Raw genomic sequence first — 20,504 nt, forward strand, 5'->3', positions numbered from 1 at the left:
CGATTTCTCAACTTTAAAAAGAGAAAATTGACCTGGAACTTTGTTGTAAATTGCAACGCTGTCTAACGCCCACATATAACGCCTAAATAAATGGGTGTTATAGTGCACTGCGTTTCATATCACTTTTCTATTATTCACTGAAATGATGTTTTAAACAAAACGGGGCAACCAAAAGTGTTTTGCACTTAATGCTGACTGCTTTAACCTTTTAGCGTAGAAACGGGATTTGTCTTTGAACTGTCTTTATTGATATGCGGGACGCACAACTACTTTGAACCGGATTGTTGAAAATAGCGCAATCTGATGTATTTTGTCAGCACTAGTATGAAAGCCAAGACATAGAAGTATTGAAATTTATACACTGCAACGCAGAAACCGGACTAGCCCCAGTCGAACGTCGGATAACTCCAGTCGCTGATACCACAGCAAAAGGGGTACATGTTGCAGGAACAGCGAACCGTGCGGGCGTGGGCAACCGGCCCGGATGCGTCGTTTCGGCGCAGACGAGCGACAGCGCTCGGATGTAGAAAAGCCAGCGCGGGAGAGTCCATTGCGGCGTCCAGCTGGGCCTGAGGGACTGCTGACTGGAAGCCCTGTCCCGATGAAAATCGTTAATCTCCTTGGCGATCAGATCGTCAAAGAATGCGTTCAGACCGCTAGTATTCCTCCGTCGATATTCGTCCGATGTATTAAGCCAATTAACCACATCTTCCGTACTCTCGCTCACAGTGCCGGCTAATCCATGAAATCGTCCACTTTGAACCTTGAGACCATCATTTTCTCTGGTAAGGATGACATCCAGAGTGTTCCACGTAATGTCCATAGGATGGGCAGAGCTAGTTCGAAATTTGATCATCCCTGCTCTCTCGTCGGTTCGAACAAACAGCTCGACGGAAAATAGCGGAACATCAGCATTCACAACTGAGGAAATCGCCAGAAACACGCGGCGACGACCAATAATATGAAAATTTGCCCGCAGCCCAATGACACTACCCTCGTCCAGCAGAGCAAACTACCAACAAAAAAAATTTAAAAACGAAAATTTAAAGACAAGACGAACAGGTCTGACCTGACTTCATAACATGCCAGCCAACAGCTTACCAAGGCTTTTGACTGGGCTATGTTCCGCATAACTGCAAAACAACCAGTTTTATCTACGTTACCGCAATAAGGTCACTCGAGCTGTTGCAAATATTGACGATTACTGACCAAAAAAGTGATAGTAAGGGTTTTCCCACGGCTCTTCCGCTTCATCAAACGCCTGCACGAATTTCACCTTGGCCGCACTCTTCTTGGGCGCTACTGGCTGCACTCGGCTTCTTCTGTTGGCCGAAGTTTTTTCTCTACTTTCCGCATAAACACCAAGCGTGAGTCAGTGCCAGGTATGATCGCATTGGTAGCAGTGACCAATGAAATAAATATTTATTCGACCGCACTAACCTTACCTCAGTAGCCAAGATCTGCACTGATGACCCGGTGCCGGATTCCGTCCGGTCCATGGCTTTTGAACCCATCTCCGCACCGGCCACCGGCAGTGCTTGCTTTGTCGACTTGGATTTGCATTTCTTTTGGTTGGCACCAGGGGCTACCGATACCGGCTGATTCATCCGAAGGGCTTCTGCTGCCGCGCGGGCTGCTCTTCTATTTCGTGTCTGCTTGGATATCCAAAAGGGCACATTCAAAAGCTGTTTTCTCAAGGTTAACTTACTGCACACGGCATACCTTGAATGACGGCAGCGTGTTAAAGTTGCCTGTTTTTAGTGTTTTAACCAGTTTAGGCAGACGATCACGGATCCAGTCCTCATTGTCTCCGGGCATTATTTTACGGCACCCGCTATACGTGATACAAGGGTTTTTGCCCTTGAGTGGCGACGACGTGATTTTTCTGTTGGCTATGGCTTGCAGTACGATCAAGCCGACAGGCCACGCCTTTTCTGGTACTCTAACAATCTCCGTAAAATGTTTCCACTCGTCGTCGGTTCAGCTACTCTGCTGCTGTAATAAAATAAAAACAGAAGTTCCTGTTACACAGTCCATTCCAGTCTGAACATAGAAACCGGCAAAGGATCATGCAAATTGGTTTTTTTTGGCATAAATAAAACTACTCATGACCGCTACTTCGTCATCTTCATTAAATGGAGATGAGTGCTTAACGTCGTCATCAATATAGGGCTTGAACCAGCACTTCTCAGCCGGCGGCATAGCATCCAGCTGTCCATTCCGTGGTTTTTCGTCCATTTTCGCCTTATAGATCGACCGGAGGAGGACAATATGTGGATCCCGGTCTCGCTTGGCCCTGGTTTCGTCCCTATCGGATTGCAAAGCGATCAAGACGGTCATTTCGTCCGGCATCAATTTCTTATAGGCTGACACCTATCAAGACCATGCACACAATAATTTTCACCATAATCCTACTACAAAAGCATTGTATTACAGTTTTTATCATTCGTCGCCAGCTTCCACTGGGCTCTTGTTCCTTGGCAAGGGTCCGGATCCGGCGTGCTACAAATCAAGTTTCGTACAAAAGTTAAAAAGTTGTGTAAAAACAAGTTTAACTTTATATAAACATAATACCAAAACATAATTCGGCAACTTGAACTTCTTCCGGTACTACCAGAATTGACTGATATATGCTCCTATATCCAGCGGCCGATTACAGGCATTTATAATTAGATTTTTTTTAATTTTCGCAAATATTAAAAGCTCGTATACTTCAGCGTTTTTAGCGCTTGTGGATTCGATCAAGCAGAATAAAGACGGATGCCTCGTTACCATTGTCGATAACGAAATCGAAGAGCCGATCGAACTGCAAGTGCCTTTTCCAATGGTAAACGACAAACAATTTTCTCTAACTGAAATTTAATCTGAAATGTATTGCCGCTATGTATTTTAGGCTGAGATGTTTACCGTAGAATACGAAAAACGGATTTGCGTATTTGCGGGAGTAGCATTCCGATCGGGTGAACTGTTCTGCATCAACCAGCAAACATTTATATTCAACGATAACGGTAAAATCGAAAATATTTATTTGTACAGAGATTATTTTCCATTACAAAATCGTTTTTACGGTTGCGGCTTTCGATAAGATATATGATTTTTGCTCCGTTAACTATGCGACCCAAAATCCTGCATTATTTAGGATTGGTATTTAATGAACCCATAGCTGATTTTTACAACTTATTCGAGTAAGAGCGATTGGATTATATAAGAAACCAGTTACGCTACATCAACGAACACAATTTGCGCTAATGTCATTTTTACGTCAACGTTTTAGGCTCCAAATTCACGATCAACTTCGCTACTGATCTTATCAACAAGCAATACATCGACAAGATGCCCCTTGAATTATATTGTACTCCGTCAACTTCTAATGCACTATCTCCCATTCCTTCAACTTCACGATCTATCGAGAGCACACAACCAGATCTAACCAAACCAAATCCGAAACGAACGACTGAGTCACCGGCAAAACATCAAACGAAAAAACCGAAGCGAAAACCTTGAATTATTATTATTATCATGACATTATTATTATTATTATTTTTATTTTTATTATCAAATTATCTTTACTCTCAACCACATGCTTATTTTATGCCTCACATCCCACACTGAACTGTTTCTATAATAAATCATCCGCTTCTGCCGTTATTACGACGCATCTGGTTCCGATTACGCATTCTAAATTGATTACTGAAAATAAAATACAAGAAATCATAATTAATCGTAATGATCCAAGAAACCCCGGAGGCGAAAGCCGGAGGTGTTTCTTGTATAAACATAATACCGCTTATTATGTAGATACAGTTTCATAACATTTCCGTACCTCTACCTGCACGAATACTCAACTGCAGTACGGTATTATAGATCATCTGCACATCATGTGGGCATTTAAACAAATTTTAAAAAAATGCAATTTTTTTTTAAAGAAATAATAATAAGGTTGCTTTCGATAAATATCGTCAGCATGTGTACCAGTGATCGCAGTCAAAATAGCCGCATGTTTGTTGGCTTCTATCTTCCGCAGTAGGTCTTCCGCATTTTGGATGATATCGTCAAATTCATCAGCCACAGCACATATCACCTCCGAAGTGTTGTCCATTGCCCAGTCTTGAAAGTTGGTCAGACATACTTTATCCATCCAGGGGCGGCTTAATGGGCGCAGGCAAAGCCATGCCCCATCTGCGGCTACTCTCACCTGCGTCCGCAAATCTACTGTCGTTGGTCCTAGAAGACGCCGCACACGTCAGGATTAATTAATCTGTCCCTACAGTTTCCATTCAAGCGCACTGCAAACCGGGCAACGGAACTGGATGGGCCGATATTCTCACTATGTTGTATGCACCGATAACACACAGACTATACCCAGGGACGAGCAGGTTACCTAAAAATGTTTTGCGCCAAGGGCAGCTTTGACGGATCCGACATGGCGGCTGTCGGGTTTGGCTTCTTCTGCCAATTGTCCGTACGCTGCTGCCGGTTGTGAGGTTGTTGTGAGGTTTTGAGGTTGGCTGGGGTTGTCTCCTGCAGCAGCGGCAGGAATCTGCAGAATCGGGGCTGCATCTTCTACATCCATATCATCTTCGCTCTTCGCACGCACAACACGGGCAGCGCGGTTTTTCTGCGCCATAGCAGCACTTTAAATTGAAACAGCAAGTCCGCCCAGATAGTTTAGATCGGCTGGCGGTCTTCAGACAATTATGGAATGGCAAAAATAAATCGGCAATATGAGAAATTCATATCGGTTGCATGTAGAAAACAACGACAGCACTGAGAACTAAAAAATGCCCATGCACACGTTTAACAGAAAATGTGCACTGTCAAACTGCGAAAAAACCCTGACCATGCTGAAAACGGCCGTACAATAACTTACACGGCGTATGGCAGTACGTCATGGTGCAATCCTATGCTTGGTGCAATGCGGTGTACAGGAAATTTGCGTAATCTGCCGGCATAATTGTCGCTTTGATCCGTAATTCTGACCACCGCCCGCCAGGTTATTTATTGCAACCGCCCAGCGTGCACTGACATGCAAGTTTCGGATGGGTGCTGTATAAACTCTCGTCGTCGTCGTATGAAAATATAACATCAAGTATGTTGGAAGCATTCGGCAAATCCAGAATTCTATTTCCTTCCGGCATTTTCCTAATCCTGAATATGTATGGTCTTAGTAATAAAGTTTTTTTTCCGTGCGACTATTGTACCGAATGTTATTCTAATTACGCCATGTGCGTGATAGGTTTTAACCTGCTGTAATCCGCAGTGATTTTTATCCAGACGGTGGTGACTCAATATTGAGGAAGCCAGAATGGCCGACCGCTTCAAATCACCGGACGACGTTTGCCGCAGAGTAGCGGAGCACGGAGATCCACCGTGCATGGATGGTTAGACGTCGCCCAGTCGTTGTGGGCCGCCATTGTTTCTTTCAGAGAAACGTATTCAGTATGCCTTTGCGCATGCTGCTAGACATATATCAGATCGATACTTGGCCGAGGAGATTGTCAGTCAAGCCCTGGCGGCATATCCCACGTTCGGGCACTTTACGGCCTTCCTCCGCGATTTATATGCCTACGATAATTACGACGTTTATTTTGACGACATCCGAGGTTGTGGGACCTTTAATACTCTAACCAGGCTTGCAATGAAAAAGCGCAGCCGCGACGGAGTTTTGGTGGACAATGCCCGGCGGTGGATTATTGACGATCTGCTGACACTGCATCCGCGTATTACATGGGACATGTTTTCATACTAGATACTCTCGGCTGAGCACGCAGCCTACTTAAAAGACCATGTCTATCCAGGTAATCGAGGCGGTTATCTTTGCCTACGAAACTTTTTCCACAATGTGCCTTGCATACAATGCCACCACCCGGCCGGAGATAACATCATCGCTGACATGTAAAATTTGTTTTCTAAGCAACAATCTTTGCAATTACAGTGCTCGGTCAGCGACCATATTAGGAGATGATTCTCATGCCGGTGCGGTGCATTTGTGTGTCAAACCAGTCGAGTCAGGCGGAAAAGACCCACCCGGATGGTACCAAGGTCCAGTATAAAATGCCGCCAGTGGCAATCCATTAGTGGCTGATTGGCGAGTGTCAGGACTGGGCTTATGTAAATCAGATGGGTAACAAATGCTCGAGAGCGACAGTGCAGCCCGCTGTATTATTCTGCGGTTGCAACGCAATAGTTGTCTATCATGCCAAGGTATTATTAACTACTGGTGTTGTTTATTTGCACAGAGCGAGTGCGCATTCGGCGCTATCTACATGCAAAACCACCTCAAAATACCTGCTGAGAGATTTGGTTTGCATAGCGTCCGTATCGACGCGGGACCTATCGGCTACGCGGATACTCATGTGGGTATGGTCAGCGCAGCAGATGGTGAGGACGCAGGACCGCACTCGGACCGCCTGGATAGCCTTCTTCTATCAAAGCCAATTGCCGGAAAGAAGCCGGAAGTGCAGCCGTGCGGTAGTGCTCTAGATGAAACGTCCAAAAGGCAGGAGCGCTCTACCAAAGGAAAAAGAGGGACAGTAGCTCGGCTGTTGGGAGAAGCGCTAAAAATCATTAACGAAAACATCGGCACGGACGCCCCGTTGTTGCGCTTTCACTGCGATTTTTATCGCTGCGTCCGTCTATTCCGAAACAAATAAGCCATACTTTGTCAGCGCCACAGTGTATTTAGTCACGCATCGGGCAGCCGGCACGACGGTGCAGGTAACTATTATACAAACGCCCCCCAAATTTGTGACGTAGCAAAGTTTCATACAGATACTCTTTGGAAATGATATGTGGCAGTGGCAGGAACGAATTCGGCAGTCCTTTTTGGATCCACCGATCAGCCGTATTGCCTTCGTAGCATTTACGGTGGCGACACGGGATCCTTGATCGGTTTACCAAGAGAGCAGTGGCGGCTATTTCGAAGCCTTGACGCAGCGACACGCTACCATTCCTGAGAAAGACAAGTTGCACAGCCGGTAAGCAGTAGCTGGGGTGTTGAATGGTAATGTGATGAGTGAAATGCCATTTCACTGAACGGGAAAATGACCCACCCCTGACTTGAATATTGATTCCCCCCTAGGGGTCCAAGTGAAATCTGATAAAATGGATTTCCTATACGTTAGGGAGCTACGCTTACGTCATTCTAATGAACCGGTATACGTATACCTGTGTACGTAAAAGTGAAAACTGATTAAAAGTAATTGATTAAAGTTAAAAATGAAGTTTAACTCAACTTCAGGGAGGTACGTAAACGGTATCTATGTACTACGTACGCGTATTAATACAGTATACGGAAGTGCAATTACTGTACTACAATACGTATTAATACGTTTACGTTAACTCTAAATGTCAAAACTAAGAACTGGGCAAAGTTATGAAGTCGTTATCACTTTATACGGTATCCATGTGTATACGCAAGCGTATTATTACAGTATACGCAAGTACAACACGTACAAATCGGTTTGCGTTATGGTTAAATGCCAAAACTTAAAACTAATTAAAATATTACAAAACAGAAATCGCAGGCATTACAACACATGTTTAATATTATTGATGTTACTCAAGCAATTATTCTTACCAATAATTATTTTTAACGCATTTTGGCTTTAATTAATCATCTCGTTAAGATCATTTACTGCGTTTACCACGCTATGTGCTTCCCATTACAGCACGAGTGCTTCTGCAGTGTACTTTGTTATTTTTCCAACTACTTGATTAATGGCAAAGTTTTCCAAAAATTCCTAAAATAACAGGTTATTTTTTATTTTCGATTTTCTTATTTGCCTGTCTGATTATTAGTAAATGTTCAGATCAGTGTGCAATTAATTTTACAGCATAATCAACCTGAATTAGTTATGTTGTAATTTTCGCCTGCATGGAAATACAGTCGAACTAAAAATATTTACGATTAGGTAAATGCATGTACAGTGGCGTTACAAACCAGTGCGCATGCTTGTGCCATTTACTTACAACCGTTGCTACCGCACTTTGTCTCTTGGCCCCTTTCCGTTGCTGATGTACTGTGCCCTGTTCTCACAGGCATATTCAGAAATGGACTCTGTCCAGCATTCAGCTGTTATCACTGACAGAAATGCATATAGAGTATAGACAGATGCATGCATGCAGATGTTAGGTCGTACAGCCTGCAACTACGCACACTACGCAACAAAGTTTAATAATCGATAACATAAAACTCTGAGCGCACATACTATAATTAAAAACTACCAGCGTTATTGTACGGACCTTAATTTAATAGAATATCATTTAGAATGGTATTGTGGTTTTCTCATCCTGCACGTAATTATTATATTACAATTGTTAAAGCTGGTTATACTAACGTGCACAAGAAGGCTTACATTATTATGCAGCGATGATAGCAGTATTAGTTGTTTTCTTGGTTTTTACTGAATTAGAATTCATTGATAAATTTCTATGGAAACCCTGCAAATCGTTGTGTCAAGCCGAACATTAGCGCTTCTGAGTGCCAATTAATTGTTTGCACTTTGCTTTCGACAGTCATTACTATCTGAACATCACCACGGGCAATCTAGCTGTTCCGGGAAAGAAAATGGATATCAGCAATAGAATCATTATTCTACAAGTATTTAGCCAAGTGAGATGTAGTTCTACGTGCTCTACACACTTCATGATTAATTAAAGCGCAGCCTTCATGCAAAAAAGGGTAAAATTAATATCCGTGCATGAAATTAATACCCGTGCTGCTCAAATGCTATGGGGGTTTTACAGCGCCGTTATTTTGCATAATCAACTTATATATGTAGAGTATGAGATGCTACCGTTTGTGAACTTCCGCGGCTGTCGGAATGGAGTGGGATTATTGCGCATGGCAAAAAATGACGAGAACGAGAAACCTAAGAAACCTAATAATAAACTTGAAAATCCTCAGAAAACCTAAGAAAACTTAAGAAAGCCTAAAAACTAAGAAAACCCAAAAAACGTAGGAAACTGAAGAAACCTATGATAGCCGAAACGTACACTTGACGAAATGAGCGTTGGTCGAATTAGTGTTGGCCAAAATAAAAGTTGACCGAAGTGAACTGTGCGGCCGAAATGTAACGCGGCCAAAGTGATCGGACGCGTTTGCAGTGACGCTGCAAGTAAGTATGTTAAGCGCGTCATTTACGCACTTTACTGACCAGCGTCGTTTACGCACTTTGTTCCTTGTCCGCTTTCCGTTGCTACGCTTGGCCTCATTCTCGCAGTCATTTAGATTTGGACTTTCTTTAGCGCTCAGTTTTATTACGCAGAGTAATTTCACATGCATGTAGGTTGGCAGGTCGATAAAGTATACATACAACTGCGCATACAGCTCTCAATCATTGAGCAAAAGCTGAAATTGCAGACTTTGATAATGCAAAACTCTTAGCACGCATTTAAATAAAAGGTTGCAGCGTTTGTTGTACGTACCGTCATTCTAATAAGATCATGTAAAATTTTCAATGTAAAACAAAGAGTAAGCAATGTGCAATGACAAAAGAAGAATAAAATGGAATTGCAAATAAGAAATAAAAATCAGAGATGGTAGGATGTTTTGCAATAAGTATACGGTGCATGCCCAGTAAGCTATTGCATTTATGATATTACGCAACAATTATTCACAGATTGCCTTACATCCAAAAGCGACTTGCAAGTAAAATGAGAAGATGAAAATCTGCAAATAAATTGCAAAAATTAAGCAACCTCAGTGCGTGACGTGAGCTCGAAAGTCGTTTTAGCCTACCGGGTAAACGTCAATGCGCTTACGCATTTTATATCGCATAGTAGTCAAGTTTAGCAAGTTAGTACACATTAATGTAGAACCGAAATAACAAGTCTAAAATCGACAAATAAGTTTCAATTAAATTTTATGTAATGCATTAGCAGAACTTTGGTTACCTATAGCATGTGTGCAATGCTTGAAAGCCAATATGTGATGGCCTGTCAGTTATAGCCCTAGATAACAGTGACTAACATGTTGAAATGAAATAAGAAGAAAGTCAATTAATAAGAAGCTTCAGAACAGCGGACATTAAGTAGGCGTACTGTGCTACAATAGTAAAAATTAAAAGTCAACGCGCACTTTGCGAGAGCAAAGATGCAAGTACGTATTTATGCTTTTGCTATTTCGTGTGGATATTTTTAGATCATCAAGAAACCTAACCTGAAGTGCAACTTAACATAGAGTTGAAAGTCTAGAGATTGATTTGCAAAATTAATTAACCCAATCTGTTACGTACGTTAACAAGGTGGTTCAAATAGTCCGTGGATGCGATGCTTAAGCACAAATACGAGTGATAGTATGCGAATCCTTTGTATTTTATTATGCAATTCTCATGCGGCTCTGAGTTTTTAAGGTTGTATGTAAAATGAAAAAATTAGGTGTAAGTAACTGTGTTTGCAGTCTGTGTATTTTTTCGTAGTAGCACATAAAGCGGTAATTTTAATTTTAAGAACCGTACGCTTGCATGGTTTAATATTTTATATAGAGGGCGTGGTTCGCATGCGAAGTGTACTTTGCTTACCCAGTGCAGGTTGTAATTACGCATTATGCAAGACTCATAATTCTCATGGTAATCGCCATGCAGTTCGGTTCAAATTTAAATATTACGTAAGTACACACGATCGCCCTAGTATAGACATGTTTCTAAAAAAATGTAAAGAAGAAAGTATGTGACGTCAGACTTGGGTAGTTATAACATATAACTTGATAACGTAACACGCGTTACTGGTAAGTTTTTTGAGTTTTAACGAAACTTTGAAGCGTAACTCGCAGCTAAAAAACTTAACTCTGACGTAACGCATAGAAATCATATGTATTGTCTAGCAAACTAAAAACACACCAATAAATGCGAAAAACAAATAAGCGTACTGGGCTGTGTTATCATAAAAGTTGAACAGTAACGCACGTATATGTTGCGTCAACAAAGCGTGTTTACGTTGCGACATTTTATAATTATCAGCAGCGAAAATGGCCGATTCCTAAATTACTAACACACATTTATTAACCGTTTCTTGAAATGAAGACCTGCAGAAGAAGGTAACTGTACTACCGCATTTTTTACATTTCCCTAATTTAGTTCAAGTGCATGCTGTCTTTGCAGTTTTTACTGCATATACGAAAAAGGTGCACCTAACTTACACTCATTCTTTTATAAACCCACTTATATGTTTCCCGTTAAGAAAACATAAAGTAGTTTGGTATATTGCCAATAAAAATGAAAGTTTTGCACGTGCAGAATGCGTGGCCATAAGTACGTGTTTGTGCATTTGATATTGGGTAATGGTCAACAGCTATAACCTGAACCTGATTAAAAAAGACATAGAACTCAAAGTGTGAGTTTAAATAATTAAGTAAATTAAAACGCTTAATTCCGGCATCAAATTATTTTAGACATTAATGTGAAATGAGATACAAAAAAGTAAACTTTCTCTATTGAGTTCTCTACATAAGTTGATTACATGGAATAAATACAGGGGTATGGGCACTATGTGTATTTTTTCAAATGGTTAGGTTGATGTACTACAGGTACATAGTACATACATGTTATGAACGTTGATTTTAAGCGTTTAACCATGTTAAGAGTAGGGAGGTTTTAAACGCAATTTGCACTGCATGCTGCATTAAATTAAATTACGTACCATGTAAAAGACGAGGAATGAAAAACGTAATTACTTTTGAGAGATTACACCCCGTTCACGCCAAGTTGGCGGTGTCCATTTAAAAAATTCCCATGAACCACTAGACAATATATTTAACGTTTTCTAACTTTTATGGGATCACTGAATCTATCCAACACCATTTGCAATTTGGGTTTCCAGGATTTGAGCTTGTTACGAATTACAGGAATTTTTAAACTAGAGAAGACCACTTTCAAAATGTGCTGCAGTCCAGCTATCTCGGTTTCTTTCCTCTCACATAAAATTCGTTTTAAATTCCCGTTTATGACGTAGTCCTAGGACGCCATGTCTGTTAACTTGGCCACTTGATGCCCCTCCTGGGTCGGGGCACCGGCATAACGGTGGGCGTGGCCAAAGTGTGGGACGATCTCCTTTGCGAGGTCACCATGCAGCCGAGGGAAGTCCTCCTTGAACATGCACCACAAAATACGATTCACGAGGTGTTAGGCGTTAACTTTTTCACCACCATCTTCAGCATAAGCGCGCCGCCCTCCATTGTAACTGTTTTCAATGGACACCATCCCTTTTTTCAACTAGCGCTTTGTTCTGGCGAAAAAGCGATTTCGCTCCCCTAGGCGTTTTGCAGGTTCGGTCTAGTTGTTGACGTCTGGTTTTTTTTCACGAATCACTCTGTTGGGGGTCCTCAAATTGACCTCAATTTCAGGTGCCTAAAGTCGTTTCGGAATTTCTGGTTGAATTAAATTGTGTTTCAGCACTGCCATGACTTGTTCCCTTGGTGCCTTCGCTTCGGGAAGTGTTTCTGGCAACACCCCAACCCAGTTAAAACAATCTGCTCAGCTTGTTAATAATTAGATCGCGCTGAATTAGACGTACAACCTTTTGTATAGAACATTTTTTAGGAAAGCATTGCACGTGACGCTTGGTTATAAAATGGTTATGCATTACATTTACGCAGTCTAAAACGCAATGAGATTTGACGACGGTTTAATTTGAGGCCTATGGATTAACTATCTTATATTAAGGAGAGTGAGCAGTCTGTTTTCACTGTTTAAAGTTTCAATCATTTTAAATTTGTTTTCAATTTTGCAAACTTTAATTCGGAATTTATTACATTCCAGTGCTGTGACTGCTCAAACTGTCAGCACGCATCATTTTAATTAGTTTCTGCCAGCGCAAGGTCATTGTTATGTGAACTGGCCATTGCCGAATTAAAAAATATACTATCTTATGCCACAACAATTGCAATAAAATTTCAAATAATTATAATGTTGCGTATGAACTATCAAAGCAACTACGCACTGAAAATAATTACGTTATGGCTGCGTGCACGGGTAACTCATTCAAATTTTTATATTAAATTTAAATAATATATAATTTAATTATAATTTTTTTATATAATTATTACTTATGGAAACTTACTCACTTAACCCATAATTTTTCAACGAAAAAAACAGTTAAGTACCTACAGCAAGTAGAAAAATGTACTGCGAAACTTGCTGTGCATAGCAAGTACAGTATATGTTACTACCTAATGGGCCAGGTCAATTGCATCTGGGTAACCACTGCGCGTCGGGTAACGGAGAAACGTGTAAAAATCTATCGTCCAATCGTAAGTCGAGTACGCTTCCGTCGCAAAAAAGAAATTGAACAACTGAAAAACTGAGGTGGAACCGAAAATTTCATTTTTGATGCTTTAATGTGGTACTACATCAAAAAAGTTAATTCTAAGTTCAGGAGTGTCAATCTGGGTCGCTGGATGCACTTTTGTTTCAACCAAACAAAAATTTTGTTGATCTGTGCAGGGGAGTTACGAGTTACTCGTAGTTTGGATAACGGTTGCGCTTTGATTTCGAAGCGCAACGGTTACACGCACGGGTAAGCTGAAAACACATCCCAGAATTCTGGTTTACCTATCAAATCGTTTACCAGCTTACGCGCCGTGACGATTTTTTACCCGACTGCCGCTTGCGCGTCGCGTAAGACTTACACAGAGCCATTGACCTGGACCAATGCTTGTTAGTGCAGTACCATGAAGTTCTTGAAAGTCGCAGAAACAACAGCCGAAGACGTGAGAATTTCTGTAATGCAGCCATGGCTACCGCGTTTGTTTTCCGGATGGATCATGGAACGGTCTTTTTTGAGCAGGGTCTGATGCGAACACGCTTGGTGGCCGCCTATGAACCATGCAGTTGACACCATTTCTACTTGCATCAAGCCGCATAGAAATAATCTGAGCCGTAAAACGAAGTATCTGTAACTATTTTTAAATTATGTATGGCACATGAAAAAATACGTCAGAAACCGGTCGAAAAACTGTTGCGGTTGAATAAGACCAAAAAAACTATAAATGTTACGACCGAAATTTAAAAATCATAAAAACAGTAAAAAGCCGTGCCCCAGCCAACACCCGTACGGATCCCCACAAAGGTCACCCGTGCAAACAGCGAATACCCGTGTCCCAACTCCGTGCACGCAGCCAACAACCGTGTTTCCCCGTGCACGCAGCATCGACCAAATAATTATGATCGAAGACATTGTGATTATTAACTGGAAAGTACTGTAACCAGATCGAAAGTGAATAATGGACTATAGCGGTTCAGCGGTTGCGAATCAGTTGACTGCTATTAGCGGGCGGAATGAAATTTAAAATGCGCAGAATGAGCGCAAATAATCTTTGGGGATATATCTGAGCAAAGTTTGATTGGTGGCTGTTCAGGTAAAAACTAATAGAATTTCTCAGAAAACTGTTCAAAAAACAAAACTTTCGAAGTAAAATGTCACATTTTTAATGTCCAAGGTTTTTTTCGGTCTACGCATCGGAAGTACTTAAAAGTTAAATGTACACATAAGAATTGTGAAATCATGGATAGCTGAGAGCCTGAGAGTATTATTATTTTATTTACTAGCGTTATTACGTCAACGTCATATGCAACCTGCGTCTTAATAGAACCCGAATGGACAATTTGCAGTCCTTTCAGCTGCCCGTACTTTTAAACCGTCTTTAGTCAGCAAGAAAGTTGCTCATTTTAACTCCGTGAAAAGTCACAGATACTGTGCTAATAAATATTGTTAACTTACCTGTAACGCAACTTTTTGTCAATAAAAAAAATACTCTCTGAGTTGTACAGCGTAGGGTGACCTTCTCTTTCAGAAGCATAGCACATCCGCAGAGAGATTCCAAAGGCAACGATGTATTTATGGAAATAGCTACTATACGATTAATGGAGAAAACGATTTTCAAACTGCAATGCGCTTGTTTATATTGCCTCGCTGGCCCCATTCATTTTTATGGTTGCTCATTACATGGACTTTATACATCCACTAGATCCGCTACACAGGCAATAACTGAGTGATAGTCATTATAATCCTGGTACAGATGTAGCCTTATCATTTTTGTACTGATTTCCCTATCTTTTTATACTGATTTCAAAGTCACAAGTACAGTACAAAAAAGTTGATTATGAGCTGCATGCAAATTGTTTGGTATCTGTAATAAAAAAAATTTTCTGATATGTAATCTACGTAACAAAATCTTTAGTACGGTAAATACTTGCAAGTTTAAATGTTCATTTTTGCATAAAAATGCACATAAGCACTTACATTTAAACTCTGCAACTAACTTCCGTTTAGTCCGCACTGATAACGTAAATGATTTACGATACGATAATCTGCTTCTTAACAGGGCCACAGCTGTGTAGTACATAATCGGCACATCGTTATTTGATGCTATGTTTGCGCGTGAGAAAAATGATACGAATCACACGCTTGTGCAGTTGCAATCATCCACAATTGAAAAGCGGTCCACAATCTTTGGCTCAGAATTATTAACAGGATACATTCTTTTCCACGGTTGTATTCACGTCACTACTGAAGCATTGCTCATAAAATATCGCCAGTCTCTAAATTTTTTTCTTGATAATGCTAAACAGAGCCGATCGTTTCACATAAATTTGATGCGACAGAAGGAGAAACAGTTGTGAATTTTATGTCGCTGTTTCGGTCCTCTGGATTATGTGGATTTCCTGAAAATGTGCAACATTTCTATTAATCTGACACGACGAATGACTACACTTCCTGCTTTATTTCTGTACGGTACTAAACCGTCTCTCGTCGCAGTTAAGGTTATTATTATTGGTGAGCAATTAATGGGGTCATCATAAGACATTAACGCTTTATTTAAAACACTAATGCAAAAGCGGTCATATAATACTTGCATTCTAATAGAAAACCTGTACAGAATACTAGGGCCACTTCTATTATATCAACTTTTAACCAGTGTTGTATTTACTAACGCCCCAAAACCTTACTTACTTTTTACTTTTCGTCTGGCCATTGACTTTACTATTTACTTTACTATTTACTTTTCATAATCTTTGTCCTTTACTTTTACTTACTTTTTACGTTGTTTCTCGTAACCTTAACTTACTTTTACTAACTTAGTAATAACTAGTAAAATAGTATTTACTATTCGTGTGTTGCGATAAATCGCAGTACGCAACCAAAGTTTTCAATATTGAATTTTGCCATATTCGTTTCATAAGTATATTACGTATGTAAAACAAAAAAAACTGCTTCTACTCTGGGGCAGTGTGCACACCGATTAATTTTAATTTGTGCTCAGAAATGTTTTTCAACGAAGCGATTTGGTTCTGTATAAAAATACAGCACTTATTTTTTGACAAAAATTAGCAAAAGTCATTACGCCGTGTCCGGTGCCAAGGTAAGTATTGCAGTGAAGCGACACTAGCTTATATGCCTGACATTCACGTATCTCGCCCACCTAAGAGGTTGAAACGTCTGCAGCGCTGCGAAATTTTGGCAATTCAGAAGGAAATCTGTACTGCCAAACATAACTGCTATGGGGAAAAAGCATGTTCACAGAATTCTGTTCATTCCCTTCACTTTTATCTGTTGCGGACGCTTATTAAAAAGACTGATTTACTAATTAAACTATTCCCGTTTCGTGCTTCTTACTTTTACTTTTACTATTTACTTCTCAAGCCACGGCTGCTCTTACTTTTACTTTACTTTTACTTTTCCGTTTTGCTGCTTACTTACTTTTTACTTAATTAGTAAGAGGCAAAAACGGCTTACTAAGTAAGGTTTACTATTTACTTTTACTAACCAAGGCAGATTTTCCGATTCCAAACTCAGAAAAATCTAATCTTTTGCATAAACATAGTATGCCATCGCAGTATATTTAAAAAAATAATTTCAGCTGCTGACACTCAAAGGGCGTGGCCAAACAAAATTAATAAGTAAGTAATACTGCATGTTATTACTCTGCACTAGCGTTATACCCGCACAGGCTTTTTATAAAATGACAGCATATCAGGAAAGTTTCACCTCTTGTGGAAACTTAGTATTTTGCCATTTTTTTATGATTAATGAAAAATTTAATGTGCAAGCGTTAAGACGACAGAGTAGAAAAACCATTTTGTAGCTGCGATTCTTTGCGGTAGTGCAAGAGTACGTACCACATATCGCCACTGTATTTGCATCTGAATTTTGCTTTTTCTCACTGTGTGCAGTGTGCTCCCGAAACTTGTGATAAATATTAAAGTTCATTATTTTTTAAGGGTGCTATAGTCGTACACTGTCATTCGGTAAAAGATGAGAATTTCCTGATTTATTATTATTACACTGATGCAAACAGCTGTTAGAGTACTGCACTAGTGCAGTGCAACAGTATGTGCTATTACTTAATTATTAATTTTGTTTGGCCACGCCATTTGAGTGTCAGCAGCTAAAATTATTATTTTAAATATACTGCGATGGTATACTATGTTTCTGCCAAAGATCAGATTTTTCTGAATTTGGACTCGGAAAATGTGCCCTGGTAAGTAAAGCAACACTGCTTTTAACGCGTATTTACGGAAGAAACATAAGCAGAAACCAAATACGATGAATAGTGCAGCAACATGATAATTGAGGGCTTTGTTTTATGTATTATGAAAAGGTTGATTGCGTGTTAGTTTTTATTTAACACTTAGTTTAAACTTGTAAATTAACCGAATTTCCAGTGTGAACCCTATCTAAAAAACGCACGCGCGTGAAAACCGACCAAATGTTTTCCTTAATTTTTGAACGTAGTTGATTATCCTATTCAACTAATTACCTTCGGTGCATATGCAATTAAATACATTCTTCATTTTTATTTATCCAGATGTTTAATATTCCAGTTTTAAAACAGGTTTATGAGGCCTCATAATGCGGAATAGTGATTTTGGAGTTTCTGCTTTGTCCAGACAACCTAAAAACAATATAGTAAATTCGGCAGGGCAATAGTTGAGCTGAAGTGATTTTACTTGCAGTTGCACTACTGATGAAGTTCGCGGTATTTGTTAAACTTTACTAGGGCGCTACACTTTAATTAATTAAATATCAAAGACCAATAAAGTTTGAAATACAAATTAGTAACTGCATTTGCTTTAACAAATTCTTATCATCCGTTGTGATCACAACTTTTGCCATTATATTGCGGTAGTGATTATAATTTTTAATTTTATCAGTTTACATTGATAGTTTGGTATTATCATATCTAGTTACACAAAAAGATTTTTAAATACATTGCTTACAAAAGTTAAAAATTTTTTGAGATGCAATTTAGGTAAACTGGTAAAAGTTGTGGAAAGAGCAAAAATCTGAATATTACGCCATAATTATGCGCACATTTCGTATTCAATGAAAGGTCATGAAAACACTGTAATTATTATTTCCTTACCTGCAATGTCGATAACGGCAGTCTGCTTATAACGAAAGGTCATCCGAGCTTTACAGTACAGGATGACCTTTCCCTTTCAGCAGCATAGCATAACATCCGAATTAACCTACAGATGTTATGCTATGCTACTGGAAGGGAAAGGTCATCTCTACCTTTATGACCTGTCTCCAGGATTACCATTCTTTCCAGTAGCATAGCATGGCATTTGTAGATAGTTTTCATATCCAAGATGGTCTTTTCCTTCCAGTAACATAGGATCACATCCGCAAATAGATTCCAAAGCCAATGCTAAGTCTATTCAAGTGGCTACAGCTAACTCACGAGAAAATGATTGTTTTAGACGAAAATTGCCCTTAAACAGTCTTGGCCTAGTCAGCTTGGAATTGGTCAGGTACAGGGATTCCATACAGCGGAACCATTCATTATAAATCGTTACGCCAGGATCGACTCCGTGGTATCGATTAAATTCCGGGTACACGCCAAAGACAGCAGCTCCAGACCTTAAAGTCGTAACATGCATAAACTTTCTGTATTTATAACTGCACCTACTATAGTAAATTCGGCAATTACTAAAATTATGTAATAAACTTTGATCGTAGATAAACTACTGAAACGCCATACTATTTAATATGTTGGTTATGTCAACTGTATCTGTTCAATAATTTCTGGTCGTCCTGTAGTACTCGTTTTTTTGGACGCGTTTACGGTGAAGATTATGATTATTCGGGACAGCTAATAATAATAATTTTAGATTTAGTTTTTATTCGATATTATCAAATTTGAGGGTTAAAACTGTTTTGTTCAGCTTGACGTATAATCTAAGTCATCTTATGAACAAGTACGGTTTTGCCAATACACAATCCAGTTTTTTAGTGCACAATTAGCTGGCAGTCGTATTCTATTAAAGCGGTTAGGTAACCCTAAGATTTCTTTTGCAGCATAACTAAATTTGGTGACGATCGCGAAGAATTTTCTACAATCAAAAGCGTAAGGGAAGGAATTTAACTTTTCCGTAAATAATTTGAATTTCACAACAGTTATTTTATTTCAAATACATTTGTAAGAAGCCGCAGCAGTTGGTGGAATGTCTTCGCATAAACCTGGACATCAGAAGGAATTACCACTTTTTTTGAAAACCTGTTAGGTGACACTAGTACTAACGCGTATATTCAACTATACACCTAGATCAGCTAGTACTGTAGAAATAAAATTCCATGCTGTAACGACCTTTGTAGGTAGCCGCAGCATTTGGTGGAATGTCTGCACAAAACGTGGAGATCGGAAGAAATTACCAAATTTTGAAAACCGTTTGAGCAGTTTGAGCAGTCACAGCACTGGAATGTAATAAATTCCGAATTAAAGTTTGCAAAATTGAAAACAAATTTAAAATGATTGAAACTTTAAACAGTGAAAACAGACTGCTCACTCTCCTTAATATAAGATAGTTAATCCATAGGCCTCAAATTAAACCGTCGTCAAATCTCATTGCGTTTTAGACTGCGTAAATGTAATGCATAACCATTTTATAACCAAGCGTCACGTGCAATGCTTTCCTAAAAAATGTTCTATACAAAAGGTTGTACGTCTAATTCAGCGCGATCTAATTATTAACAAGCTGAGCAGATTGTTTTAACTACACCCCGTTTACGCCAAGTTGGCGGTGTGTCATTTTAATTTTCTGGCGAACCCTATGGCGCATGTTTTGCCAGTGTTTTTAAAATTTATAGTGCAGTTTTCTTTTGCGCATTCATTAAACAAAAACGTAATGGATTTTGGGTTGGGGTGTTGCCAGAAACACTTCCCGAAGCGAAGGCACCAAGGGAACAAGTCATGGCAGTGCTGAAACACAATTTAATTCAACCAGAAATTCCGAAACGACTTTAGGCACCTGAAATTGAGGTCAATTTGAGGACCCCCAACAGAGTGATTCGTGAAAAAAAACCAGACGTCAACAACTAGACCGAACCTGCAAAACGCCTAGGGGAGCGAAATCGCTTTTTCGCCAGAACAAAGCGCTAGTTGAAAAAAGGGATGGTGTCCATTGAAAACAGTTACAATGGAGGGCGGCGCGCTTATGCTGAAGATGGTGGTGAAAAAGTTAACGCCTAACACCTCGTGAATCGTATTTTGTGGTGCATGT

The 20,504-nt window shown here is 39.8% G+C and overlaps 2 protein-coding genes and 1 long non-coding RNA gene across 9 annotated transcripts; all 3 read right to left on the reverse strand.

The window, feature by feature from the left end:
* Nucleotides 1-243: 243 nt before the first annotated feature.
* Nucleotides 244-1,818, reverse strand: LOC129580789 (uncharacterized). The gene is made up of 5 exons (XM_055471456.1): nucleotides 1,723-1,818; nucleotides 1,446-1,585; nucleotides 1,210-1,343; nucleotides 1,102-1,133; nucleotides 244-1,012 (listed from the first exon to the last, which is right to left on the reverse strand). The coding sequence occupies exons 1-5, from the start codon at nucleotides 1,816-1,818 to the stop codon at nucleotides 320-322; spliced, it is 1,095 nt and encodes a 364-aa protein (XP_055327431.1). The 3' UTR covers nucleotides 244-319.
* Nucleotides 1,446-14,964, reverse strand: LOC129580687 (uncharacterized). 4 transcript variants are annotated; one of them, XM_055471334.1, is made up of 5 exons: nucleotides 14,719-14,964; nucleotides 2,435-2,502; nucleotides 2,155-2,373; nucleotides 1,723-1,995; nucleotides 1,446-1,652 (listed from the first exon to the last, which is right to left on the reverse strand). In XM_055471334.1, the coding sequence occupies exons 1-4, from the start codon at nucleotides 14,918-14,920 to the stop codon at nucleotides 1,981-1,983; spliced, it is 504 nt and encodes a 167-aa protein (XP_055327309.1). In that variant the 5' UTR covers nucleotides 14,921-14,964; the 3' UTR covers nucleotides 1,446-1,652; nucleotides 1,723-1,980. The 4 variants fall into 4 exon arrangements, with proteins under 4 accessions (XP_055327309.1, XP_055327308.1, XP_055327310.1 ...); XM_055471333.1 differs by having other exon boundaries at nucleotides 2,119-2,373; XM_055471335.1 differs by lacking the exon at nucleotides 14,719-14,964 and adding exons at nucleotides 3,973-4,224; nucleotides 4,382-4,556 and having other exon boundaries at nucleotides 1,723-2,373.
* Nucleotides 14,965-15,224: 260 nt separating this feature from the next.
* On the reverse strand, nucleotides 15,225-18,974 carry LOC129580688 (uncharacterized). Of its 4 annotated transcripts, XR_008689382.1 has the most exons (4): nucleotides 18,517-18,974; nucleotides 18,365-18,431; nucleotides 17,759-17,893; nucleotides 15,229-15,662 (listed from the first exon to the last, which is right to left on the reverse strand). It is a non-coding gene; the product is annotated as an uncharacterized LOC129580688 (long non-coding RNA). The 4 variants fall into 4 exon arrangements; XR_008689380.1 differs by having other exon boundaries at nucleotides 15,225-15,662; nucleotides 17,759-18,431; nucleotides 18,526-18,974; XR_008689379.1 differs by having other exon boundaries at nucleotides 15,225-15,662; nucleotides 17,759-18,431.
* Between the last annotated feature and the right edge of the window lie 1,530 nt (nucleotides 18,975-20,504).

Source organism: Paramacrobiotus metropolitanus, unplaced genomic scaffold (assembly GCF_019649055.1).
Source record: "Paramacrobiotus metropolitanus isolate TYO unplaced genomic scaffold, Prichtersi_v1.0 Parri_scaffold0000004, whole genome shotgun sequence".
Classification (NCBI taxonomy): Eukaryota; Metazoa; Tardigrada; class Eutardigrada; order Parachela; family Macrobiotidae; genus Paramacrobiotus; species Paramacrobiotus metropolitanus.